A 27,341-nucleotide genomic window follows, 5' to 3' on the forward strand; every position below is an offset into this window, starting at 1 on the left:
CAGAATAAATTTTTATAGTTTTTTGTGGGTTTTTTGGGCCATGTGGCCATGTTCTAGCACAGTTTCTTCCTGATGTTTCGCCAGCATCTGTGGCTGGCATCTTCAGAGAATGCTTGCCTGGAAAAGTTGGGTATATATATACTGTGTGAGCCCGGGAATGCAGGAGTGATTTGCATGTGTATTGTTCTGTTGTATTGTTCACAAACCCTCCTCATTGAAGTGCTGGAGAAGAGTGCAAATGGGCCCTAGAACAAATCAAACCAGAAATCTCACTGGAAGCCAAGATGACAAAACAGACTGTTGTACTTTGGCCACATCATGAGAAGGCACCACTCATTAGAAAAGACAACAATGCCAGGAAAGGTGAAGGGAAGCAGTAGGAGAGGGGCCACATGCCAGATGAATGGACTTTGCCAGGGAGGTCACAGGTATGAATGTGGACCTGAGCAGAACACTGAGACGAAGTGGTCTGGTGTTCTAAGTCACTGGGAGGCCAGGGTTCGAATGGTAGCTCGGCCATAAAACCCACTGGGCAAGTCACACTCTCTCAGCCAAGGGATGAAGAAACTGCCAAGAAACAAGGTTTGCTCATTATAGGGTCACCATACAAACAAAAGATGGAGGTGGTCTTCCTTTAGCTTGGCCATGAAACCTTAACTGAATTATTCTGGGCAAGTCACACTCTCTCAGCCTCAGGAGGGCAATGGCAAACCCCTCTAGAGCAAACCCTCTTCAAGGCCTTAAATCGGGAAGGCCTTGAAGAGGCACACAAGAGGGAGAAAGCACAGCAGTGGAGGACAGAGAAAGGTCTAGCCATTTGTATGCCGCTCTGATAGCCTTTTGGGTATAAATAAATAAATAACTATTATTAAATGTTATAGTCAACAACAACTCCCAGGAGGCTTCTCTTCCCTCACTAGGCCTCACTCCAACTGCTGCCATGGCAACGAGTACAGAAGCCCCGCCCCCGCCTCAAAGGGCGGCCGCCGCCCAGTGGAGCTTTTCGGCCTTCGCGGGCTCCCGTGGCCGTGACGTCAGCAACGCCTCCCTTCCCATTGGCCGATTCAATCGTCGCGGGCTACTTGAACGGCGGGGCCCAGAAAGAGAAAAAGCGAAGGGGACGCGCTGCGGAAGGAAGGGTCCCTCCTCGGCTCCCGATCCCGGCAGCAGCGCCATCATGATGACGGACTCCTCCGCCGCTGCCGCCGCCGCCTCCACCGATCTGGAGAACCAGGAGAACATCCCTCCGGGGCCGAAGGGGACCGCAGCCGCTGCAGCCCAGCTCCCTGGCGGCTATGGCCACCGTCTGGCCCTGGGGCTCCTGCAGGCCAACCAGCGCGCCTCCGCCTCCTCCTCCTCAGCCCAGCCCCAGGTAGGGAGGGAGGGAGGGAGACCCCACCCGCCATTTTAGGAAAGCGTGGCGGGGCTTGTGGAATGGCCTCCCAGCCCGCCCAGAGAAATAACCCGGTTTGGCTCCGCTTTAACTCTGTGTCTGGCTCTTTGCTATGCAATTCTGGGAGTTGGAGTTTGCTGTGGGCCCAGAGCGGAGCAGAGCTCCCAGAATTCCATAGCAAAGAGCCACACAAAAGAGTTAAAGCGGAGCCAAACCGGGTTACGTCTCCAGTGTGGATACAGCCCCTGTTGCCTTATCTTCGCCAGCTCTTTGCCTCTGGAGGGTGAACCTGGAAGGGAGCTTTTTCCTTTCCTTGAGGGCCCTTGAAAAGGGAGGGAGCGAGGGAGGGCCAGGGGACATGAAGGAGGGCCAAGGGCGGTAGGGCTTGGGCGCCAACTCTGCCCCAGAGAGGCCTGCATCTGAGGAAGTGGACTGAAGCCTAGGAAAGCTCATGCTGCCAACTTCTTTCTTTCACAGGGTCACCCGGTTATTTGCAAGTGGACTTCATTCGCTTGGCCATTAAGCTTTTAACTGGGAGGCCTGGGCAAGCCCCATGCCCCCAGCCTCAAGGGAAGGCAATGGCAAGCCTTGCCAAGAAGAAACCCCATTCGCCTTAATGTGGAAATGACTCCAAGGGACACAAAGGATGGCTTGGCTATGAAACCGTAACTGAGGAGTGACTTTGGGCAAGGAGCACTCTCTCGGCCTCAGGGGAAAGCAATGGCAAGCCTTTTCTGAGCAAGCTTAGCCAAGAAAACCCCATGACAGACTCACCTTTGGGCCACCACAGGTTGGGAACTACTTGAAGGCAGGCAGCAAGAGAGATCTTGTAGCCCCTTTGAGACTAACTGAAAGACGTTGGCAGCCTGGGCTTTCGGAGACTAAACTCTGCTTCTAAAAAGCATCTGAGGAAGGTAGACTGAAGTCTAGGAAAACTCATGCTGCCAACGTCTTTCTTTAAGTGAGTCCCAAAGGTGCTACAAGATCTCTCTACATATTGAATAACACAGCTATGCCTTTGATTCTACCAAAACAATCTGGAAGAAGGCAATGGCCAACCCCCTCTGGAGAAATCTTGCCAAGTAAACCCCACGATGGGGCCACCTTTTGTCACCTTAAGTCGGAAACAACTTGAAGACACCCAACAGACAATAGTGCAAGTGATCTTCCTTAGCTTGGCCGTTAAACTTTTTGTTTGTTGGGTGCCTTCAAGTTGTTTCTGACTTACGGCAACCTAAGGTGACCCCATCATGGTATTCTCTGGGCAAGATTTGTTCAGAGGAAGCTTGCCATTGCCTTCCCCTGAGGCTGAGAGAGTGTCACTTGCCCAAGGCCACCCAGTGGGTTTCATGGCAGAGCTGAGGAAGACCACCTGCAATTCAGAGCTGCTTATCTTACCGCTGCACCATCCCATTCATGGCTCAGAGATGCAGAGTGGTTTTGGTGGTTTTCTTCCTACCCTCCTTGTAGGAAGAAAACCTACAACTACCTTGTAAAGTAGCATGTAGGGAGGTCTTGTAGCACCTTTGAGACTAATTGAAAGAAAGAAGTTGGCAGCATGAGCTTTCGTAGGCCTAAGTCTGCTTCCTATGTCTATGAAAACTCAAGCTGCCATCTTTTCTTTCTTTCAGTTAGCCTAAAAGGTGGTACAAGATCTCTCTACATACTGATTCTATAGGCTAACATGGCTGTATCTTTGAATTCTTGTAAAGTAGCTTTAAGTCAGGTTGACTGGCCTGGACCCGCAGAGACTGACCTGGCTCACACCAGCCTGCTCTTGAATGTTTGGTTACTAATAGTGAACTCTCTTCCTAGGTCCCACTCTCCCAAATACCTTGGAGTACAAATGATGAGAACTGTCTCGGTGTCCCGTTGGGCAAAATGGGGAACAAGCAGCCCGCCTTCACAATTCACGTGGATGAGCCTGATGCCACCAGGCAGAAGAAACGGATCTCCAAAAAGGCCTTGCCTAGTGAAGAGGCCCTGGGCCTGAGGACAGCTGTTGCTTCAGTAGGAACCAGGAAGCCTCTGACACCTATAGACAATCCAATGGATCTCAGTTCTGGTAGAGGCTATATTCTTTCATTTCCGCATAAGCTTTGAATAGTAGTATTTGCTGATCACATGAACATCATGTTTACAGTTGGCCCTCCATGTCCACAGATTTTTTTATCCATGGATTCAACCATCCATGGCTTGAAAATATTCCAAAAGGATATAAATTCCAAAAAGCAAACCTTGAATTTGCTAATTTATATAAGGAACACCATTTCACTATGCCATTGTATATAATGAGGCTTGAAATCCACGGATTTTGGTATCCATGGAGGATCTAGGAACGAAACCCCAGCAGATACCAAAGGCCCATTGTATGTGTAATTGGAGTCTTTGATGTGTTTAGGAATTTCCTGTTTATATGTGATGCTGTTGAGTCTTGACAGTTCTAATGAATCCAAATATAATAGATTTCAGTAATAGGAGAGGTTCATACACCTTGTAACTAAAAACCAAGTTAGCATCTGATGGTTTCTGACTTTGAAAAACAAAAACTTTCTAGTTGCTTCTACAGTGGGCCCTTGGTATATCTGCTGGGGTTTGGTTCCAGAATCCCTCATGAACACCAAAATCCACAGATGATCAAGTCTTGTCAAATAAAATGTTGTAGTAAAATAGCATCCTTTATATAAAATGGCAAAATCAAGGTATGTTTTTTGAAGTTTTATATATTTTAACAATATTTTCAAGCCGTGGATGGCTGAATCCATGAATATGGAGGACTATAGAAGCCAACAGCTTTGTTGCAACAGCAGCTGTCTATGCAAGGCTGTACCAGGCCAGCCACAGTTATGTTTCAGGAGCTTATTCTGGAACCAAATTATTCTCATGTCATTTAAAGATTTAAACTTAGACCAGTATGTTTATCCCTTTGAAAGCCAATTCAGTTGTGGAACTAGAGCAGCATCCCCCATATGTCTTGAATGGGGCGGGAGAGTACACCTTAAGTTGCCTTCCCCCAAAATACACCTTTTATCAAGCACTATTCTCTCATCCTGTTCCATGTTGCTGAACACAGAAGTCCTAAGGGTTGCAGTAGATTAACAGTAAATGTGCTGTCCCTTAATTTGGTATCCGCTATTCTTGCCTGTTGCAATATCACACCAAGCCTGGCCATCGCAATCTTAAAGTGAGAGCGCATTCAGACATTTCTCTGGAAAGAACTTTGGTTCTCATAAACCTGTCTAGTTTGTGAGGGAGGTGAATTTAAGGTCATACAGGCAGTAAATCCTTGCAGCTGTAATTCTCTGGATTTGTGGTCATTTCAGGAATCGCATAATGTAAAACAATACTGTAATTATGACTGGAAGATGCACACCATGTAGAGTTTGAGCACAAATTTGCCTTGCTGCTTAAACAGGAGTTACAGTTTGTCACTAAAAACTTGTTCAAGTCTATACCAAAAATTGTATTATGGTATAAGGACAATTTTGGTCTAGAAAGAACTAAGTCTCTGCTTCATAGCAACCACTACCCGCCTTACAGATATGTTTCACAGAACTTTTTCTCAACCTTTTGATTTATGTATATTTTGGATTTTAGGGTCACCAAGTATTATGGATATGTCAATAGTCCAAGAGACAGAACACAGAATTAATGTTAATCATGTACCAGATTACATTGAAGACATCTATAAATATCTTAGGGAAATGGAGGTAAGAACAATTCATATACATGGGGGTGTAGTATTCTACGTCATCAATTCCCGTCCCCTCTAACATTGTGCCATGGACTGACATGGGATTCTTCTAGTTTCACAGACATGTGAAGTTGGTATGTTTAATCATCTTTCTGGAGTTGCAGCATCATACCTGATTCCTACCTTGTGTACGATCCATGCCTTGGGCTTATTGCATGAAGTCCATAGAATGTTGTTAGGACACAGAATGAAAACAGACAGGCTTGTGTCTTCTAGATGCTCATAGTTGTAACATTAATGGACTCGGTGGAGGCAGTTGTGTTTCAGTTGCATAGACAGGACAAATTCTTACAAGCTTATGTCATTATGTCATCATCTCCCCTTGATGATGTATACTGTTCAATCCAGCTATTTGTTATGGTTTTAATGTTTTGTATGATAATTGGTTTTAGATGTTGTATAGTTTTTAATTGGTATGGGTGGTTGGTTTGCACATAGTTGGGGATATATGTTGTTTATAATTGTTGTTTGTTGTATTTTTTTTGGTTGGAAACCGCTATGATCTACACAGGAATAGCGGTATATTATTATTATTATTATTATTATTATTATTATTATTATTATTATTGCATAGTGGGTCCCAAGCTTTGATGATTGGACCTCAGCTTCCATAATTCGGAATTCTGACACATGTAAGCCCTGTTACTACTTCCATCTGTTCTAAGTTGCCTTGTATCCAGCTTTGGAATTGGCCCTGGGAGAGCAGCAAGTGAAGTATGGTACTAGGATAAGAGATGCAGTATGTGGCTGCTCCATAGATGGGACAAAAGGTGGACAGCTATGGCTGAGTAACTTATGCAGCTACTGGTAACAGCCTTGGCCTACCCTTAGAAGGCATAACTTGAAGCTTGAGAAGAAAACCAAAGTAAAGCTAGGGCATCTTAGTTACTCTATGAATAATATGCCTCTACTACCATAGAAAATCCTTGTAAATTTGCATCCTAACAAAATTAGGTCTCTACCAGCTAGTGAGCAGTTAGGTTTCTTTTAGATCATGTTTGCTATATGTCTAAACAAGAGGCTGACTTCTGCACTATGTGCAAATGAGCCTGAATTGGATGGCATATATTCAAAACCTAGAGTAAGGTATTGGACAAATCAGTGAAGATTTGATTATTTCCTTTCCTTTCCCCCATTGGGCATCCAGTAGTCTCCCAGTGCAAATGTTATTGGCTCCAATTAACATAGCACTTCTAAGTGGCAAATTATCTTTTTTCTTATAGGTGAAGTGCAAGCCCAAAGTGGGTTACATGAAGAAGCAGCCAGATATTACAAATAACATGCGAGCTATTCTTGTGGACTGGCTAGTGGAGGTTGGTGAAGAATACAAGCTACAAAATGAAACACTGCACTTGGCTGTCAACTACATTGACAGGTTTCTCTCTTCAATGTCAGTGCTAAGAGGGAAACTTCAACTTGTGGGGACTGCAGCCATGTTGCTGGCTTCGTAAGTCAACTAAATGTGTTTTGATATTCGTTTACTCATACATAAAGTTCTGTCTCAAGAAAAATTAAGCTTTCTCACTCAGGTTTTATAAGCCAGGGAGAACTATCTATGGCTAAGTACAAGACTGGCACTATTACTAGAGACAGATGCCTGGTCAAGCTCTTATTTGCAAGTGTTCCTGGAATTTAAACATTGCCTATTTTAATGTGTAACCAGTGTGTAATTGTTACTATAAAATCTGTGCTAATTTCTTTAAAAAAAGCTGTTGTAAATCATGCAACTATGTGACCCTTCTGATATTGTTGGGATAGCTATTCCCTATCTATGATTTAACACTTTTCTGATGTTTAAAACAAATTGGGGCACCCAGTACAGAACAGGAACTGACCTTTCCTTGTCTGCTTTCAAGGTTTTTTTCAAGTTGGCATTTGTATTAAAGTGCACCGATACTGACATAACAAATATATAAACACAGGAGGAGGGTGCTAACAGCATTGGCTACTCAGAACAAGGATGATGCACTATAAAATAATGCTTTCCTTTGTACTGTAGAAAATTTGAAGAAATCTACCCTCCTGAAGTTGCAGAATTTGTTTATATCACAGATGACACTTACACAAAGAAGCAAGTCCTCAGGATGGAGCACTTAGTTCTGAAAGTCCTGTCATTTGACCTGGCAGCTCCTACAATAAATCAGTTCCTCACTCAGTACTTCCTACATGAGCCATCTAGTTCCCAAGTGGAAAACCTGGCAATGGTAAGTTTTGTGAATTACTTAGAAAAGCAAACTGTAAATCTGAGGTGGTTTTGAAAGTGTTTCTGTTTAGTTAACCAAACACTTGTGAGGCTCTCACAATATCTTGTAAGATACAAACTTGTTTTGGAGATACAGCATTTAACAGTTGTCTGTCATTGTATGTGTGGGCTTGATAGCTTATCTCTATAGCTTCCATAAGGTAAAAACACAGCAGAACAGGCTATTAACTAGCATGTTAAATAAAATTTGCTAATACAGTTGACCCTCTGTTTTTGCGGGGGATCTCTTCCAGACCTCCCCCCCCCCAAAGAGATTCACAAGTATTCAAGCCCCATAGGCTTGAATGGGGCATGCCCCATTGAGAATAACAGAGGTCGCCCCTCTGTGAGTAATCACGAATGCTGATCCCAAGTCCACGAGAAAGGAGGGGCGACTCTACTCATTTTGAACTTCCACCATTTTCCAAATCTGAAATGATCTTGAGAAAAGGCTTGACTTTGTGTGGTTTGATTGGGACAATGTACAACAATATATTAGTATCACTAATGGATGTTAATAAGCCTTTTCCTCCCTTCTACAGTACTTGGGAGAACTGAGTTTAATTGATGCTGACACATACTTGAAATATTTACCATCATTAATTGCTGCTGCAGCATTTCACATAGCAAACTATACCCTTTCTGGGAAAACTTGGGTAAGTATAAAAACATTTAAGCCTCCTACACACACGTATATTAAGAGAGAACTTTCTAGACATCTATTTCAGCTTGCTACTACATAGAGATTATCTTTGTACGCCTTCCACAGATTACCCAGGCTTTCTGAGGTAAGGCAAGAACAACAGGAAACGGGGCTTTTTTGAACCAGGTCAGCTCTTGGAAAAGTTATACTTGAACTACAATGCAAATCACTTAGCCAGCATGGGTGATGGCAATGGTGATTGCAGGACTCTAGGAGTCCTAGTCCAATAAAACCTTCCTGGGCAAGGTGCCTGGGTAATGAAGATCTTCTAGGAAGGCTTGACCTGACTACTTCATTGATCTCCCCCCGCTCAGGCCTTTTAACCTTATGTGACTTCTCTGAATCTTATTTTGCTCTTTTAGTTTTATCTCTTGAGAAATGACCTGAAAAGGACTGTCAGAAGTCAGTAGGTAAATTCAGTTGACTTTGACCTAGATAAGCCTTGTGCTTGAGGCATGTATGAACATAGAGAAAATGCATTTAACTCATTTACTTTGAATTCAATTATGTCTACCATTCATAGTCTTTTTTTGTTGGAAGACATTAACCAATGAACAGCCAAGTAATAATAATAAAGTCCTGTTAATGTTAATCAGAAGAAAATTCCAGTAAAATGTATGTATGTACATTCCCAGTGTTGCTTAGTTTCATACTCTACCTATAAGCTGACACCTGGATGGTATTTCCTCTATGCACCAGCGCTTCCTATAGAACCTACTTCTCTGTCCCAGTATTATCAACTGCTTCCTAGTTGTAAAAGTCTGAAGCCTTTAACCCTGACTATACGCCACAAATTCTATGCTTAGCCAAGATGAAAGATTACCTTTACAAACACCCTTAGATCAGGCTTATTACGCTCTTCAAGCATACAAAATTCATACTGCACACAAAGGTAGCCTCAGACTCCTGTTTCTCTTAATCAACTAATCTTACCTCTTAGCAATGTTTATAGGGATGGTTCTGAACAAGGAGAGAATAACAGTCTAATGTGCCTTGCTGCTAAAGCTTTCCCTATACTTTATGAAAGGAAGACATGGCTTGTATAATACAGTGTCAAAATCCAGGTTAGTCACATAGGAGTTCTGAAGCTTAGAAATGATTTCTCTGTGTTGACATAAGAAGCTGAGTAAATGTCTGATGTTTCTCATAGACGGATGCTCTTGCTAAAGTGACAGGATACACAATTGAGAATCTTAAGCCTTGCCTCATGGACCTTCACAAAACCTACTATAGAGCTGCACAGCATACTCAACAGTCTATACGGGAGAAATACAAGGCTATAAAGTAAGTACTACACTCTGACTGGAGCTGTTCTTTAATTGTTATGTAGTTATAGGACTGCAGAACTTCCTTGAAATAATTCCTACATAGATAAAATTGACAACTGAACATGATTATCATGCCAGAGAGCATAAATAATAGTTAATGTAAATGCTTTTTTCCCCCCAGGTACAATGCAGTATCGCTTATTGACCCTCCAGAGAGACTAAACCTATAACAGTCAAATAAGACTTGACATCTCAAAGGTGTATATTGCCCCAAACAGCAAATGTACAGTTTTAAAATTGTATTTAGACTTTGATCACTCTGGTATATTACCATAGAAAATTATGGATTTTTTTTTTTACTTTTATAATGTTTTAATGTAAACTTTTGTACATGCAATCTTGTTCTAAGTGCTTAGATGGAGCTTCTTTAACGTTTTGATGAAACAGACTGAAACCATGCTGGTACACCACTTGGGTGTCACTGTTCTACTTTTTTAAGAGACGAGCCATGTCAGTGGAGATGCTGACTCTAAATGACAAATCAAGATAGCGCAGAGGAGTTGATCGACACATACAAGATAAGAGTTTTCAGTTCCTCTGCAGACTCCATATATAATTAAGTTGCAGCCACATTTTAGAAAAGTCAACCAGTGCCTAGTAATCTCAGATTTTAAAAATGATGCTACTGTAACACTTCCTGCTTTCAAGCAGTATTACCTGGCTGCTAGATATTTGTACAAGCTGCCAAAGATAGTATCCCTTAGTGTGTGCTATTAAAGTGGCTTCTTAACACATTGCATTAATAGCTTTTGCTCAAACTCATAGTAGCTCGGTTTGGGTGGAACAGGTAGTCTTCCTTTCATACAGGACATAGGTAGCTATTACTTTTCTGAAAATAATTCCTGTGTTATACTCACTGACTGAATTCATAAAGTGGGACTAAGTTTATTCTGTTGCTTTTGAGCAAAGTTCCTGACCTACAAATGTATTCAATTAGAAAGATAATGCATTGCTCCTAGCTGGTACATGAAGTTAACTTCAGCAAAATTGCTGCTTTCAGAGCATATTGCCTTCATTTACCTGAAGATGGGCATAGTCCTTACTATGGGCAGCTTGTGTAATTGGCAAAAGGCATGGCACGGATAATTATTTTCAGCAGCTGAGACAGGATGGAAGTAGTGGGTGTCTTGTGCAAATTAAATTCTATCTCAAGGACTTCTAAATTGTAAGAGTGGTGAACTTTTTTAGTCATACTCAAATAGAATTGGATTCCTGTAACCAAGAGTAGCACTGCTTGATATGAATGACAAACCAATGCATGGAAAGACCTAAGTGTTAACCATCTTGAAGCTGGTCAATAAAATCCTTGAAAAAGGACTTGGTCTCAGTAATTTGATTGCATATACCAAATACACTCAGAGAGCAATGGTGTCAGTAGCTTTCAGCTGTTGTAGAGGGGGACAGAAGGCACTTGGCTAGAAGACAGCTAACACTGCCCTTCCACATCTCCAGCAAAACTGCAACTACATATTGCCTGGATGCCCTCTTGCTGAACAATAAACAGCCATCACACAGCATATGCAAACTGCCAGGGGAGTACTAAATGTGTGTTTTACAGTGTCCAAAAATGAGATGCGTATAGAACTCTGGACTAAGTGCACACATGTCACCAACAACTTCCAGCTGCTAATTCCTGACTGTTGGCCATGCTGAATGAGGCTTATGGGAAGTACAGTCTAAGACAAGTTGAAGGTATCAAACTGCACATATGTGGCATGAATTAATACTGCTATTAACTCTTGTCTCTACTGCTTAGTCACGGCCCATGCTGAGTCTAAAGCAACTGCCTTCACAGAAACCTTGACTTTTTCCTATCTGGTTGTATTATACTCTGGAACTGAAAGTGATTTAATTGACATTGCTGTCATGTGATATACACAAGACCCCAAACTCTGTGAAGGTACAAAATATTTTCCTTTCACTCCCTACTGATGCTGATAGGCTCAAAGCCAGGAACATACACATGATCCTGCATGAATGCCTGAACAGATATATACAGGAAAGTTGCACAGATTTTACTGGATTAACAAGTCATTTATACTGGTTTCCCTACTGCCTTCACTTTACTTCATCTACACAATGCAGGGCCAAAGCCCCAGTTCAACTGCAGACTGTCTTCACAAGGGAAGGCCAGTTCCTCACTGAATAAGCACCCTTGGTTGCATTAAAAAAACTGGAAAGTTCTGAGCACCACAACTCAAAAAGGATGTTGACAAGCTGGAGTATGTACAGAGAAGGGTGATCAAAATGGTGGAGGGTCTGGAAACCATGCCCCATGAAGAGAGACTTAGGGAGATGGGTATGTTTAGCCTGGAGAAGAGATGGTTAAGAGGTGATATGATCGCCCTGTTAAAGGGGTGCCATATTGAGGATGGAGCAACCTTGTTTTCTGCTGCTCCACAAAATAGGACACGGAACAATGGATGCAAGCTACAGGAAAAGAAATTCCACCTCAAAATTAGGAGGAACTTAGTAACAGTAAGAGCTGTTTGACAAACACATTCCCTCAAGAGTGTGGTGGAGTCTCTTTTGGGCTGGATGGTCATCTGTCAGGAGTGCTTTGATTGTGAGTTCCTGCATGGACTGGATGGCCCAACTATGATTCTATGAAAATCCAGAATGCCAGGCAGCTGTATACATGTGATCAATGTTAGGCTCCTTGTTTTCAACCTTGGAGTAACTTAGGGCACAGCGGGGTGTGTATATAGACATCTACCTTGCATTGTTCCAGGCAAAACGGTGAATTTGGAACAGCTTCAGAGCCAGAATGCTCTGGAAGCAGCCAAGAGTATTCTGGTCAGTGTAAACCTGACCTGACCCTTATGGTAGGCTTCTGTCCTAACTAATTATGTATTTATAACATGATCACAGAAACAGAGACCAATAAAAAAGGGTTTATTACAAAAAGACTTATGCATAAATTGTTATATCCCTCATGAGGCATAAACACACCAATACAATTCTTTTCAGCAACATAAACTAAGCTATTTTAAAGGAATACTGGCTTTGGGCACAAAAAGTCAAATGTACAAAATATCCATTTATTTAGCAACTCTTTTTTTCCCTCTCTTTTTCAAACCTGTTTTTTTACTTATTGTGTCCTGTTTGAGAGAAGTCTCTGTTCTGTGGGGAGAAAAAGGAATTTAAGCATACATATAAAAAAAATTCTAGCATTCTGTTGCTAGTGGCTAATCAATGTCTTAATTTCTTGCATATAATTTTCAGTTAAGCCAAGCATATCTGTCTTTAATAGAGGTATGTACATGGACCCATACAGTGTTACAATCTTTAGTGCACTTGAGAGCAAAACCACTGATCACTGAATGTGTGCACAACAGTAAAGCCTTATGCTTCTCTCTGTGTCATTTCCTACTGCTTTATGCACTACCACCCTATCCCATCTTAAAGATAGCCTGAAGTCCTTAAAAACTTGCTGATGGGAATAATGCCAAGGCCCTGAGGATACTAAATTTTCTGAGATCAATGGCCTACTGCAGCTGCAGAGTATGGATCTAACGTTGCAGAAAACATGCTGCTCTATTAATCATGCTGTAGGAGCTGACATCCTGGTTCCAGATTCATTTTTAAGTTACATTAAACAGCACTCTAGTTTCTGCCATCAGTCAGACAACCCAGCTCTATTGGGAGACTGCCAGCCACCTCCCAGGACTAACATGACATCAGGAATGATGCCAACTTAGCCCTCCAATGAGTTGGAGTGATTTCATTGTTACTCCCTGCCAGTAAGAATATTTGGAATACAGGGAGAAAGAATGGTCTGTTTGTTGGCCAAAGGAGCAAGAGCCATTCAAACAAGACTACTAGCGAGAGAATACAAGCCTGGTCAAAACCATCTTTCCTGCTAAATACAATAGTGGAAGATTACCTGTTCTTGCGTGTCACTTCTGGTTCTAGAATCACAACATCTTCCTCTTCACTGTCAGATAAAACAATTGCCTCATCTGGAAGTTACAAAAACAACACAATCACTACATTCACATTCCAAGGATTGGTTTGTTCAGGACAGTACCCATAGGGTCTTTTCTAAGATAATCCTTACACAATTCTTCCTCCACACATGGAAATTATCCACACCAGCACACTAAATCTCTGGTTAGGTATGGAATCTGGAAAAACCACATGACTTTACAGTTACATGCCTTCAAGTTAACTCCTACTGTAGCATTTTCTTAGCAAGGTTTACTCAGGTTTACCACTGCCTTACTCTAAGTGACTAAGAGAGAGTCAGTGTGGTGTAGTGGTTTGAGTACTGGACTATGACTTGAGACAACGGTTGAAATCCCTACTCATAGAAACTCACTGGGTGAATCCCACTCTCAGCCTCAGAGGGAGGAAAAGGCAAATCTGAATAAATCTTGCCAAGAAAACTAGCTGTTAGGGATGCCATACATTGAAAATGACTTAAAGGGACACAACAGCAACAGATCAACCAACAGGATTCCATGGCTGAGCAGGTACCACATTCTAGTATTCAGGAGTTCTAGCCCAATACTATATCATGCTGGCTCCCCATTCTACAGCACTCATACCAAAAGCATAGCTTACATATGCTATTTCAAACTACACGATAACTGAAACAGGCTCATTGTTTCCCCAGTTTAGTAACAGCATATTGTCAAATGTAGGCCTGGACCTGTGTAATACCTTGGGTTTCAAAAGGACAGAGCACTTTATTTTTAGGTATTTGGATTTTGTTTTTATAATTACCTAATATTTTTGTACAAGTCCCATAACATGTCTAGTAGCCATGGCTATGTTGCTGGAAGATTCTGAGAGCTGTAGTCCAAAAAAATTTTTTTTCCAAAATTTGGCTATTACTGTTCTATTTTTTTAACAGGAATCCAATGTAGAACACAGACAAAACATCTATTCCTGGCAAGTTAGAAAATGTTTAAACTAAAAAGGATTCCCATCCGGCTGTAAAAACTTTCTAAATTATCTCCCTGCTGCACATTCAACTGACTAGTATTGCAGTCATCCAGTCATATTTCTGAAAGCCAGTATGGCATAGTGGTTTGAGCACTAGACTATGGAGGCCAGGGTTCAATTCCCAGGTTGGCCATGAAACCCACTAAGTAACCTTGGGCAAGTCACATGCTCTCAGCCTCAGGGGAAGGCATTGGCAAACCAGCTCTGAACAAATGTTACCAAGAAAACCCCATGATAGGTTAGCCTTAGGGTCACCATAAGTTGGAAACATGTAACACAGCATGCGTTCATATTTCTGTATACTAAGGTATGCATTCTGTATACTCAGGAAGGGTATGCATTGTAGATACAGAACTACTGAAATGGGCTTTCAATGGGCCCGAACAGATAGGCCATAATAAAGCTGCTTCAGGTCACTTTGAAGGTATGCTGTTTCAATGAAACACGCATCGTAAGAAGCCAGAAGCTGCACCAAAGCTTCACTCCAGTCCTTAGGACTGAAGCGTGACTTTAGCACAGCTTCAGGCCTTTTAGGACACATGCATCATTTAAATAGTATACCTCCAAAGTGATTCGAAGCAGCTTTATTTTGCCCTGCCTGTTCAGGCCCAATGTCACCTTATTCCATTTTAGCCAAAACAATTTTAAAATGCATATTAATTTAAAAAATCATACCAACCTTTCCGATTCCTGGCCCCGACACCAGCATCTCCTGTTTCCATATTCTGGTCTTCTACTGTTATAGGTTCATCCAGAGCAATTTCATCTTCGTCCTCTTCTCTTTCAGATCCCTCAAAATCTCCCCATGAATTCTCAAGTCCTTCTGCAATCTGGGCTGTGCCAGCAGTCCACAAAACTGGCTTGGCCAAACTAGGTTCATTAAGAAAAACCCTGAAATTATCAAAAATTGATTTGATGGGTTTTCTGGCTCAGAAATGCCCTTGACCTTGTGCTGTGTTTTGCTCAAGACTTCAGAGAAACAAAGCCTGTCCTCTCCTGAATGCTGTTCACAGTATAGTTATAGGATGGAGAAATGCTCTTATAGAAATTGAAAACCCATATTTAAAGAACGTAGCATAATTTATCCACTCTGGGATATCCTTCAACATAATTAATGTTTAGCAGCCATCATTAATTTATTACATATACTGTACAAATATACCTTTTGTCAAAGTTTTGCTAAAGAGGGACAGAAATCTTTCGCAGCAAGAGATATGTCATATTTTCTACTTGGAAACATGATTTCCCAGTAGTGAGGTGTACTGCTATTGTGGTAACCAAAAGAATAAGTTAGCATCGTATCTGGGTTAATAGCAATAGCAGCTTCATTTATATACCGCTTCATACTGAACTAAGTCTCTAAGCGGTTTACAACTGTAAGCTAATTGCCCCCAACAAGCTGGGTACTCATTTTAGCGACCTCAGAAGGATGCAAGCCTGAGTCGAGCTTGAACCGTGGTTGGTATTGAACTCGCAACCTTATGGTTGTCAGTGAGTGGCTGCAGTCCAGGTATTTAATCACTGCACTGCACAACAAAATTAGTGATGAAAAAAGACTAGGTTTCTATGTGAATTCCTAAGTCAGTGTATTTTTTCCATGTCCCCAGTGGACATATGCTTTCCACACTGGCGAATGTTTGCCTGGTACTAGTCTCCTTGCTAGTCCAATTTTATGGTCTAATGTTCTTCTGTGCATCTTTTTATGTTTACTTATTATAAGCTGCCCAGAGAACTTTATGCTACAGAGCAGCATGCAGAAATCATTCCCCCCCCCCTCAAAAAAAAAAAAAAAGGTTTCTTAAAATTGCTGTTCCTTGCTGGATGCATACCCATCTGCCATCAAAAGCCAAGTCTAGGGCATTCTTCAAACCCCTCCATTCCCAGTTCCCCCATATTTCTTCTCCATTCTATTGTGTGATGATCAGACATTGAGCAGAGTATGTGAAGCAATGTGCAAGGTATAAAATTTAAGCTGCAGCTTATTTTTTTTTTATGTTTTGAACTGACCATGAAGTATCTTGGATTTCTGCTCCCTATCACAGCTCTATAGCACTATAATCTTACCATTTTTGGACATTAATTTGTATGAATGTGTGCAGGCACACACAAGAAATATTCTGAGCCACTGAAAGGGAAAGTCATGTTTTGTTGCATACCAGACTTTCTGACACAACTAAGGAAAGGGATCCTTGTGGGCAGCACTCATAAAGGATTTGAGTGCTGCCCACAAGCCCAATAAAGGTCACTCATATAATCACTAACATATATATATATATTGGGAGAGAGAGAGAGAGAGAGAGAGAGATTTAAAAGATACACTTCGGAAGGAGGGAGTGCGTTGGCAATTATTTCTTCAGCTTGCTCTTGTACTTCTTTAGTGTCAATCGGGGCTTGTTCTATCTTAAACGCAGTTATTCTTTGGTTAGGAACCGATTCGGCAAATCCACATTTTCCTCCTTCTTTCCTATTAAGAAGGAAAAAGCCAACATCAACTGAAATGTTCTACAAAATAAAATGTATTTTGATTCTTTATAAATTATTCTCATTGTTTTATAAGTGCCTTTTGGAAAAGATTTCTTCCTGTCCTAGAACTCCCTCACAAAGTTAGAGACCAATTAACACCAGTGAGATAAGAAAGCAAGTACAAATACATCAACACAAAAATAGAAGAAATCAATTACATGTCCTTCCTGAATAAAAAATAATTTCCAGAATCCATCAAAAAGAGGAAGAAAACTGGGCTTGACATATCACCTTGGAAACAGAATTACACAGCTCTGGTACCATGAATTAAAAGACTCTGTCCTAGGTATAAGCCAGTCAGACCATTGCTAAGATGGTTCAGAGAGCAGGCCCTCCAATGCTCATATCAGAGGCACAGGCTATGATTCATATGGGCACAGACTATCATTTAACCCAGTGGTCCTTAACTTGTGGTCCATTGACTCATAGGGGGCTGCCATGTTCTCGGGGGTGGGGGGGATGAAGGCTTGACAGTTGCTCAGCCCACTTCCTGCCTGCAGCAGAGCTGCACATGATAGGAGCCAAAGCAAAGGCAAGTTGGCTAGCTGAGCCTGTGTGTTGCCTGTCATGCGCCTGCTTCAGATCAAGAGGGGGGCAGGCTGAGCAGCTAAGCGATAGCAGAAATGACAGCCAGCCAGCGCACTTCTCTCCCCCCTCCTCCTTTCCAGGGGAAAAATTGGACTCTTAAAAAACCAAGAACTTGAGATGATACAATAGGAGGCAGGCACCAACCTTTTCTTCCAAACTCTTTCCCAACAGTGACATCACCAACAAAAATTGTTCGACTATCCACCCTTAGGCTGAGGGAACTAAACCTCCCTCACAACTCCTCTATCTGCCACCGCCACCACTTCAACTGCTCCTATACCCCCAAATTAGTTCCTAAACTTTAACTTCCTTTTGCACACAAAAAGGAGGAGAGATGATACCACTACATCACCATGCATGGGGTCAGGCATACCATCCTTTTGTAGTGTGCATGCTTCCTGAAGCAACATGTTGGTGTTTGCAAAGCGTTAACATGCACATTCCTGCACTGAAGGATTATCACAGGGAAAGAGTGGAAAGGGGTGGGTGGGGAACAAGGCAAAAACCTTGGCTTAGTAACAGAGATGAACACTGCCCCCAACAGTCGGACTAGACTAGATCCAACTAGACAATCTTGTCAAGAGAAAACCTTTAACTTTTAAAGGCCAGCTAGAGTGGGAAGGGGGGAAGGAAGTAGGGAAGGAGATGTTTACAGAAGCAGCAACATCCAGCATCCCTTTGCCTTCTTCCCTGCTTCCCCCTAACCAACTACTCTCATGTTAGCTGGCCTTGCTTTAATGTTGTCACTGGGGGCCTGAGAGGGCAGGGGGCAGATGCACCCAGTGAGCAGTGAAGGAATACAAAGTCTACCAGAGAAGTGTGTGGACTAAATGAGACAAACAAAGCAAGCCAGCCAGAGAGAGGGAAAGTGAGTGGACAGAACAGGCAGATCAGCAGTGGGCAAAAGCTGCCTCAGTTGCAGACTGCATACACCATTGGACTGGAGTGGGGCTGTTGGTGGGAAAGAAGACAGAAAGAAGAAGCAGAGTGAAGAGAAAGACAACACTGCAGGAGATTTTTGCAGCAGTTTTGTCCTAGGAGGTGGACACGGAGGTGAAAGACTTGGAAACCAGCAGTGGAGACAGTGACAAACTTGCCAATAATCAAATTCGTGGAAGTAAAACCCGCAGAGGTTGAAGACCAATTTTACACAAATGCCTTTACCATGTAGCCTTTTCAAAACTCACCTAACTTTCTGGTCATTGTCCAAGGCCTTTTGAATGAGCTCTGTGATTTCTGCTACTTTAACCCCTGTGATTTTGCTACATCTCAGAACCTGCAATAAACCAACAAAAATATGACACAGGGAAACACAAATTTTAAAAAAATCTTAATCACAGGTTATGTTTAGTCCATATCAGAGATCACCCAGTTCTTAAATCCTGGGGAAAGAAGACAGGGAATCCACATAAGGCTCAGAATCCAGATACTGAGAGACCAGTTCACAAGAAAAGATCACAGTATAAACTAAATCATGAAGCGCTTGTATCTATGCCATTTAAAAGCTTATGGGAACTGCTCACCTGTTGAATAGTTAAAACTTACATTTTTTAAAATTCTGGTGCTTTAGTAGAATGGCATGTTTTTTACAATCTGCAATTTTCACACTGTCACCAACTATTTGTGTCCCAGTAGAAGGCTAGTCCAGGTTAAGTAAAAAATTGTTTCATGTAAAATCTTTGCAGATCTTATTCAAATGTATGCCAATTCTTCTATTTTACTCTGCTTTTGCCATATTTATGCTGTACACAAAGCAATGGATCCAGACTTTCTCTTGTGCAAACAGAATGGCTTTTCTGTTCACACAGGGATTCAAAATCTGGTAGAGGCTTCCCACTGGAAGGAGGCATGACTGCTGTTTCTTTTCTGTCCACTCTTTCCTCTAAACACCTCTTCCTATCCCATTCCAGATGAGTGTGGGAAGTGGAGCTGTTGGGGAAAGGAAGGATTTGAGAAAAAACAACAATAACTTTACCACCTCTTAATCCAGGGCTAGCAGAACTCTCCTGGCAACTCATTATTTAACTCACTAGTTTTAAATTTCCTATCCAGTTCAATCTAAACAACCTTTTATGATTCTTTATATCATATGATAACAAAGGGCTCAACCAATTATTGGGAGACTGACTATTCATACAGGGTATGATTGACATATAACTTTCAGAAATCTTATTACCTGGTCTTTTAGCAGCATAATCCCACCACTAGACTGAATTGTACAAATTTCACGGTGCTTATTCATGGCAATCACAAGGAGGCCATCCATAACTCGCTCCTCCTGCACACTAGGATCCACTAACAAGTAGGTCCTGAAATAATTTTAAACAACAAACATTAAGATCTGTACATAAACTGAGAGAAAAAAATGAAAACTCAATGGCTGAGACAATATTTATTTATTTTTATTTTTATAAATGATTAGAAAGATAAAATATTAGGCATATAATTAATGTCATTAATGCAAGTTTTATTTCTATGTACTTTACAAGCACATGTAGATGAGTATTACCACATAAACCAGCCATGTTACCATGTACAATACTGATTTTTCACATTTTAATTATTTTTCAGACAAGTGTCTCCCCAAAAGATTCACATTATCAAAAAGAGGGGGAAAGGGAATGGGGAGAAGCATACCATCATATATTTTAAAAACCTCTCAATTACTGATATTTACACATTAGATGGCTAGGTAGAAATAAAAAGATGGAAACAATACACAGAAGAACTACATTAAAAAGATGACAAATTCATTCAAAGATGTTGAAGCTCAAATTTTAGAAAGTGAAGCTGCATGCAGGGTACTTGGGAGAAATAAATCACCAGGCACAGATGGCATACCAATAGAGCTGCTTCAATCTACAGGGACAGAATCTGCTCTACTTCTAACTAAAAGATGTCAACAAATATGGGAAACAAAAGAATGGTCCACAGACTGGAAACACTAAATACACATTCTGGTCCCCAAGAAAGGGAACAGCAGGGATTGCAGTAATTACCATTACACTTATTTCTCATGCAAGATTTTCTATTTCTTAGCTCTTTCAATCAGAATGGAAATCAGTCAAGAAATCAGAAGACTATGAGTTGGAAGGGCAGCTATGAAGGAACTAAACAAGATCCTAGAAGTGTCTTTTTTTTCACAATACATCAAACGTTAGGATGGTCCATGCCATTGTATTTCACATTTCTATGTATGGTTGAGAAAGCTGGACAATGAAGAAAGCTGATATGAAGGAAATAAAGTAATATGAACTGTGGTTGTGAAAAAGCTCTGATGATACTATGGACTGCTAAAAAGCTAAATAAATGGATCATGGAGCATAGAATCACAGAGTTGGAGCAGACCACCAAGGGAGTGTGTTAGTTAATTAGCTCTTACTGTCACAATGTTCTTCCTATTGTTTAGGTGGAATTTCTTTTCCTATCGTTTGTATCCATTGCTCCATGTCCTAGTTTCTGGAGCAGCAGAATACAAACTTGCCTCATCCTCAACATGACATCCCTTCAAATATCTAAACAGGGCTATTATATCACCTCTTAACCTTCTCTTCTCCAGGCTAAGCATCCCCAGCTCCCTAAGTCCCTTCTTACAGGGCATGGTTTCCAGACCTTCAGCAAATCAAGCCTGAACTCTCCCTAGAAGCCAAGATGACTAAATTGACACTTGAGAAGAGATGACTCACTTGAAAATACATAATGGCTGATAAGGTAGAAGGCAGTAGGAAAAGAAGACAACTACATTTCATATAGATAGACTCAATCAAGGAAGCTATGGCCCCGAGTCTGCATGACCTGTTGTTCATAAGGTCAGCAAAAGTCAGTCGACTTGATGGCAGTTAACAGCAACAACTGCCATTGGTTTATGTGTGTCTGAATCTAGTAATGTTGACAAAATGCTTTTAGCCAATGGACTAATGTTAACTTACCCTTGCTGGAAAAAAGCAAAGCTTACGCAGATAGGCATGTGGTGGATACTCAGTGGGACAGGATCACGTTCCTCAGGTGTGTACTGAAGAATGCAATATACAACAATATTTTACTTAGCCATTTACATATATAAAGACAAAGCAAAAAATACATAACTATTCCATGCGCTAGATAAAACCTTTTGCATGATAAAGCGCTTGTTTCAATAGAGTCTTAAGTCAACACTGAGAACTCTTCATGTCTTAATAAAGTTACAAGTTTCCAACTCTCACCCCTATATTTTAGGTAAGAGTTCAAATTTGCTATTACAAATCCAAAATGGCTAGGATACATATTTTATATACTGGTGAGATGCTGGTAGGATTTGTAGCCTACCAGCCAATTTTTGATAGACCACCTATGGTACATTGGGATTACCGCTAAGAAGGATGGACCTTGATCCAACTGATCTTAAGCAAGAATGTGTACTCAAGATTACTTAATACAAATAAGAAATATTTTAATTGTTAAGATGTTCCAAGCATGTTGTCTTAGTTTGTTAATTTTAAAAAAATCTGCATTCTAGTTTTTAAAAAGCAGACCATGCAAAACTGAAATTAATACACAACTGCCATTTGCAAAAATAATGAAAAGTAAAATACCAGTGTTACTTCTTCTCCTTGCACAGAAACATCTGGCCTCCGAAAGTGGCACAGTGCCACAATTGCTGCTATACTTGCAGCATCAATAATGTTTCCATTATGATTCAGCACATGCAGATCCACACGAATTTGCCACACCTTAGAAGAAAAAAAAGGCAATTTAATTCTCTCTCCTCAAGCAATAGCAAGAGTGATGTTACTGATCAGCAAATATCAGTCCAAAGGCTCTACCCTAAATTGGTCATGCATTTACCGATTATCTTCTTGTTAAAAACTATAGAAAACATGATTCCTGAGCAAGAAGTCAAAATTCATGTGAGTCCAATGGTGTATCTACATGTGAGCATACACCCAATCAAGTCTCAGTGGCTTCCCACAAAGTAGAAAGGGGAAAAAAAAGGAGGAAAGGAATATTCAACATTGCTTTTTCAGTTGCACACACTGAAAAATGTTGAGTTCAAGTCACAGCAAAGTAATATCTATAATAATTTTCTTTATCTTTATTTATAGTCTTTAAAAAAAAACTAAAATACCTTTGCCAAATACGATACGTCTTCTTAAGAAATTTAATAATGGTTATAAAGTTGTGTGAGTGTCTAATTTATCTTAATGTACTGCACCTTAAAAAATTAATTAGATTCATGATAAAATTGTTGGTAAATCATTACCATCTGTTATTTCAGAAATATCTGATATGTACTGGCCATTGTACAAACACAGAAACTTAAATCTTTGCCTGAGATTTCATAATCCTAAATATTTCCAAGTATATTCAGAATTCACAAGTTTCAATGGGTTTTAAGTTAATTTAAATCCCACTGATATCAAAGGTCTGCTCTATAATTAAACCTCAGCTCAGAATAAGGAAAGGACTTATGGGTTTGATGGCTTTAGATGTATCTTGTAATATTTTTCAGTTTTCAATTACTATGTTTACTTTACTGAAGAAAAGTGTGAAGAGGAAAGAAAAAAAGAGACCTATTTAATGAATGGGAATTATATAAGTGTCATCTCAGAATTCCACAACTGATTTAAGTGGGAACTAACAATATGATTTAGGCCACAGAATTTAATTTATAGCATCATTAGTGTTTATATTTCAAAATTAATGCAATTACACACCTTTTCACCAGCAACAACACAGAGAGATTCAGTATCTATACACTTGGAGTTCCTTAGGCATCTTTCTAATAGCCGATTCAGTTTTACAAGTAACTCAGATTGTCTAGAATTAAACAATAAACCATTAGTTACTAATAGTTGTGAAAGACAACCAAAACATATTAAAGGTAGCACTCCTTGTTGACGCTAGGGTAGAGCAGGGTCACATACCTTCCAGGCTCAAAAGCAGGTGATGCCATAGGAGAGAGTTCAAGATTAAAGAAAAGTATTCCCTCTGTTGCACGATTCGGCTTTGGGGTGACAAGCTCACATGACACTTGTGCAAGAACTCTACAAAGAGAAGCCACCACATACACACACTTTTAGAATAAAATTTCAACTAATTATTGGTTATTTAAATTTTTTAAATAAGAAGGAATTCTAAAATTCACATCTCTTACACAAGGCTGACATTTACTTGATACAGTTAATTAACATGCAAGTAGCACTGCCACATGAGAAGACAGGAAATGATATCACACATACGAACTCCCCAAGTAGCACTAGAAAATGAAGGTGTGGAACACAACATGTTGCCTTACACTGAGTCAGACAGATGACCCATCCATCTCAGTATTATTTACACTCCAGGTTTCAGGCAGGGTTTTTTGCCAGCAGTACCTTAAAAAAATGCTGAAACCTTCATCTTGTGAAGCATGTACTCTATTACTGAGCGATGGCCCTTTCAAACCTGTTTTACTCATACTCCTTTCATCTGTTCCTTTCCTTTTCATGTTATAAGGAACAGGACAGTAACTTGGTCACTCAGGATTTGTCTCAGTTGAGGACTGAGCAAATGAAGACATCAGTTGAAGGTAGATCGATGAATGTTCAACAAGGTAGAACTCAATTAGTGATGGCTGTATCCCCTATTCTGAGGTACCTAGTTTTTCCAAGTTCCACAATACAGCAGCCATAGTCGACACCGAAGGAAATGCGGAGATTTCTGTAGTCATAACACTGTCGTCCATCCAGACGCTGTAAAATCAAAACAGGGCAGAGTCACAGATGTGAAATGCAGGGCTATGCAGGCGATCAACAAAAATACAGACACAGCTGTGTCCAAGGTGAAAAATCACATCACAAAGATTAGATTGACTTGCTTTTACAGTCCTCAGCATTAAGTTTGCCAGCAGTGGACACAGAAGTTTAATGAAAATCCCTCTCCTTAATCCTGCATCTGCATGGCTGCAACTTTCGTGGGCTGGCTTTTGCCTACGCAGCAGCCTTTAATAACACTGAAATCCTGGCTGGTAGGAAAACGCTTATTGGTGAGGCTGCAGAATGATACACTGGGTGCCTTTCACACTGCACAACCAGTGTACTTTGATGCTACTTTAACTGCCATGATGGGATCATATGGAATTCTGGGATCTGTACTTTGATGAGGCACTAGAGCTCTCTTGGAGTACCGATCCCTAAACTGCAAATCCATAGATAGAGTAGGTACTGTACTTTAGCTCTTATTTCCCATGTTGATGAAATGTATTGATAATGGATCCTCATGAGAGTGAGGATGGCAGATAAAGGAATATCAAAGTGCTAAAATGTTTAATATAAAGGAGACCAGATTCTCCATCCAGAGAAGTTATCAGAAAGGTAGCAGGCACTCACCAAACCTAATCATTTCCCCAGCTTCTAGCCACAGCAGATTTTGTTCTTAGGTTTCTATAACACAATACAGTATGGTACTTATTTCCCTGAAATTGTTCTTTGCCACCCTTTCGCACACTTTTAACTATTCTTTTCTGGAATCACTTTTAGTGTTTTGGGCTGGAGAGAGAACTGTAGAATGGACCAGTAAAAAGTAGGGAATTGTGAGCGGTGATGGCGATTTTGTTGTTGTTGTTTTGTGCCTTCAAGTGGTTTCTGACTTATGGGGACCCTATCAGGGGGGTTTCTTGGCAAGGTTTGTTCTGAGGAGGTTTGCCATTGCCTTCCATTGAGGCCGAGAGAGCGTGACTTGCCCAGGGTCACCCAGTGGCTTTCACAGCTGAGCTGGGAATCAAACCCTGGTCTCCAGAGTCATAGTCCTGTGGGTCAATTGATTGAAAAACGCTGTAATCTTCCATTGGGAGCAAGCCACATAAGGACATGATGGCTTCTGAGGCTGCTGTGGGGCCAAGGTGGTGGAGAGATTTGAGCAATGGGCTATGACTCAGGAGACCAGGGCTTGATTCCCAGCTCGGCCATGGAAACCCACTGGGAGACATTGGGCAAGTCACACTCTCTCAGCCTCAGGGGAAGAAGGCAAGGGCAAACCTCCTCTGAACAAACCTTGCCAAGGAAACCCCATGATAAGATTTGTGTCTGGGTTACCATAAGTTGGAAATGACTAGAAAGCACACAACCACCACCACCACCGCCACCACAACAACAAGAACAGGATAGTGATCTCCAAACTGTACCTTTTAAGAGCTTTTGGACTCCATCTCCCAGAAGCCTCAGCCGTGTTGGCCAACAGCCTGGGATTCTGGGAGATGAAGTCCAAAATCCCCTGAAGGGCACAGTTTGGGGACTACACTGGGATAGAATATGATCCTGTGCTCCATCCCAAAAGAGCCATATAGGCCATGCTTATATAAGCTCCTGACACTACCAAGATCATAGCCACTCACCTTCCTCTCCTCGATGGCCCCCAGCAGGAACCGCCTCTCGCAGTTGGACAACGGCGTCTCCTTCATGGCTCCCCTTCCTAAGCCCTGCAGCCTCTACGGCTCTGCTCTGATGACGTCACAAACACGCGACGGAGACGGCGAGGAGCGGGCGCCATTGTAAAAGCGTCACCCAAACCCCTTGCGCTTCCTTAGCAACGGCGTCGTCAAGGGGAGGACAGCGGCCTCTAGGGGAAAAGAGGGGCATTGCAGAAATAACCCCGTTTTGTGGTCCAAAACATATCTCACTCAAACCACACTGGTTCTCTCTCAAAACAAACTACAGCTCCCAGGATTCCATAGCGCTGAGCCAGTTTGAGATCGCTTTGACTGCCCTGGCTCAGGGCTAGGGAATGCTGGGGATTGTAGTTTTATTGTGGCACTCTGTGACAGAGAAAGCTCAATATCTCACAAAACTACACTTCCCAGAATTCCCCAGCATCAAACCAGGGCAGTTAAAGCGGTTTCAAACCGGATTATTTCTGTTTTGGGTGTCTCAGGTCCAAAACACACACTACAGAAACAATCCAGTTTGAGGCAGCTTTTGACTGCCCTGGCTCAATGCTGGGGGATTCTGGGAAGTGTAGTTTTGTGGGACATTTAGCCTTCTTATCTGTGAGGGAACTCTGGTGCCACAATAAACTACAACTCCCAGGATTCCCTAGCACTGAGCCAGGGCAGTTAAAGCACTCTCAAACTGGATTATTCCTGCAGTGTGTTTTGGATGGCTCATATTTCCAATGGTCTTAGGAACCGATTTTATGGCTGGGGGTCACCACAACATGAGGAACTGTATTAATAATAATAATAATAATAATAATAATACATTTTATTTATATTTCCCGCCTCTCCCAACAGATCGAGGTGGGATTACAACCATAAAAACAACAACAGCACAACAACAGCATATACATTATATACAGTGAAGCAATAACATCCATCACTCGGAAGTTACAAGAACAATAAAACCATCATTTAAAATACTCAAAGGACCGCAGCATTAGGAAGGTTGAGGACCACTGGTCCAAAGATATGATATACTAAGGAAGAACAGATCAGCCTCTTCATAGACTCCATCAGTAGTAGCCCAACAGAGGAGCCAAGTTTCGATTACTGAGATCATATCATATAAGGTTGTCCACTGGTTAGATGCTAGAGAGTTGCCATCTCCAAAACAATCCTATTCTTCAGAAGTTCTTCCTTAAGTTTACTAGGGATTTGATGAATGGGGAAAAGGAAATAGACTGAAGTCTACGAAGCGTACGAAAGCTTATGCTGCCAACTTCTTTCCTTTAGTTAGTCTGAAGGGTGCTACAAGATCTCTCTACATACTGATCCTACAGACTAACACGGCTGTATATCGGTGAACAAGAGAGCACTTTTTCTGTAGTGATACTTTGCCTTCACATTTCATCCTCTGTTGTTTGTGCGGATGCCAATCTTATTACATTTAAGATTTGTTGATGTTGTTATT

The 27,341-nt window shown here is 41.3% G+C and overlaps 2 protein-coding genes across 3 annotated transcripts; one reads left to right on the top strand and one right to left on the bottom strand.

The window, feature by feature from the left end:
• Positions 1 to 408: 408 nt before the first annotated feature.
• CCNA2 (cyclin A2) lies at positions 409 to 10,737 on the top strand. The gene is made up of 9 exons (XM_089527057.1): positions 409 to 428; positions 921 to 1,372; positions 3,209 to 3,458; positions 4,991 to 5,103; positions 6,371 to 6,594; positions 7,147 to 7,351; positions 7,932 to 8,045; positions 9,243 to 9,376; positions 9,542 to 10,737. Exons 2-9 carry the CDS (start codon positions 941 to 943, stop codon positions 9,588 to 9,590), a joined length of 1,521 nt encoding a protein of 506 aa, XP_089383183.1. The 5' UTR covers positions 409 to 428; positions 921 to 940; the 3' UTR covers positions 9,591 to 10,737.
• Positions 10,738 to 12,298: 1,561 nt separating this feature from the next.
• EXOSC9 (exosome component 9) lies at positions 12,299 to 26,022 on the bottom strand. 2 transcript variants are annotated; one of them, XM_089525863.1, is made up of 12 exons: positions 25,832 to 26,022; positions 24,097 to 24,191; positions 23,385 to 23,504; positions 23,175 to 23,277; positions 22,053 to 22,190; positions 21,411 to 21,493; positions 19,658 to 19,790; positions 18,669 to 18,757; positions 16,688 to 16,834; positions 15,050 to 15,240; positions 13,307 to 13,382; positions 12,299 to 12,543 (listed from the first exon to the last, which is right to left on the bottom strand). In XM_089525863.1, exons 1-12 carry the CDS (start codon positions 25,895 to 25,897, stop codon positions 12,462 to 12,464), a joined length of 1,323 nt encoding a protein of 440 aa, XP_089381989.1. In that variant the 5' UTR covers positions 25,898 to 26,022; the 3' UTR covers positions 12,299 to 12,461. The 2 variants fall into 2 exon arrangements, with proteins under 2 accessions (XP_089381989.1, XP_089381990.1); XM_089525864.1 differs by lacking the exons at positions 24,097 to 24,191; positions 25,832 to 26,022 and adding an exon at positions 23,835 to 24,081.
• Positions 26,023 to 27,341: the final 1,319 nt, after the last annotated feature.

The sequence above is a fragment of the Sceloporus occidentalis genome, unplaced genomic scaffold (assembly GCF_023333645.1).
Source record: "Sceloporus occidentalis isolate IW3139 unplaced genomic scaffold, rSceOcc1.0.p SCAF_5, whole genome shotgun sequence".
Classification (NCBI taxonomy): Eukaryota; Metazoa; Chordata; class Lepidosauria; order Squamata; family Phrynosomatidae; genus Sceloporus; species Sceloporus occidentalis.

Excerpts from the sequence above, each read along its gene's own strand:
- CCNA2 (XM_089527057.1), top strand. The coding sequence starts at position 941 with ATGGCAACGAGTACAGAAGCCCCGCCCCCGCCTCAAAGGGCGGCCGCC. Across the intron at positions 3,459-4,990 it reads TCCAATGGATCTCAGTTCTG|GGTCACCAAGTATTATGGAT; the intron begins GTAGAGGCTATA and ends TTTGGATTTTAG. Across the intron at positions 5,104-6,370 it reads AATATCTTAGGGAAATGGAG|GTGAAGTGCAAGCCCAAAGT; the intron begins GTAAGAACAATT and ends TTTTTCTTATAG.
- EXOSC9 (XM_089525863.1), bottom strand. The coding sequence starts at position 25,897 with ATGAAGGAGACGCCGTTGTCCAACTGCGAGAGGCGGTTCCTGCTGGGG. Across the intron at positions 23,278-23,384 it reads CCTGCTTTTGAGCCTGGAAG|ACAATCTGAGTTACTTGTAA; the intron begins GTATGTGACCCT and ends GTTTAATTCTAG. Across the intron at positions 13,383-15,049 it reads CGGGGCCAGGAATCGGAAAG|ATGAGGCAATTGTTTTATCT; the intron begins GTTGGTATGATT and ends TGTAACTTCCAG.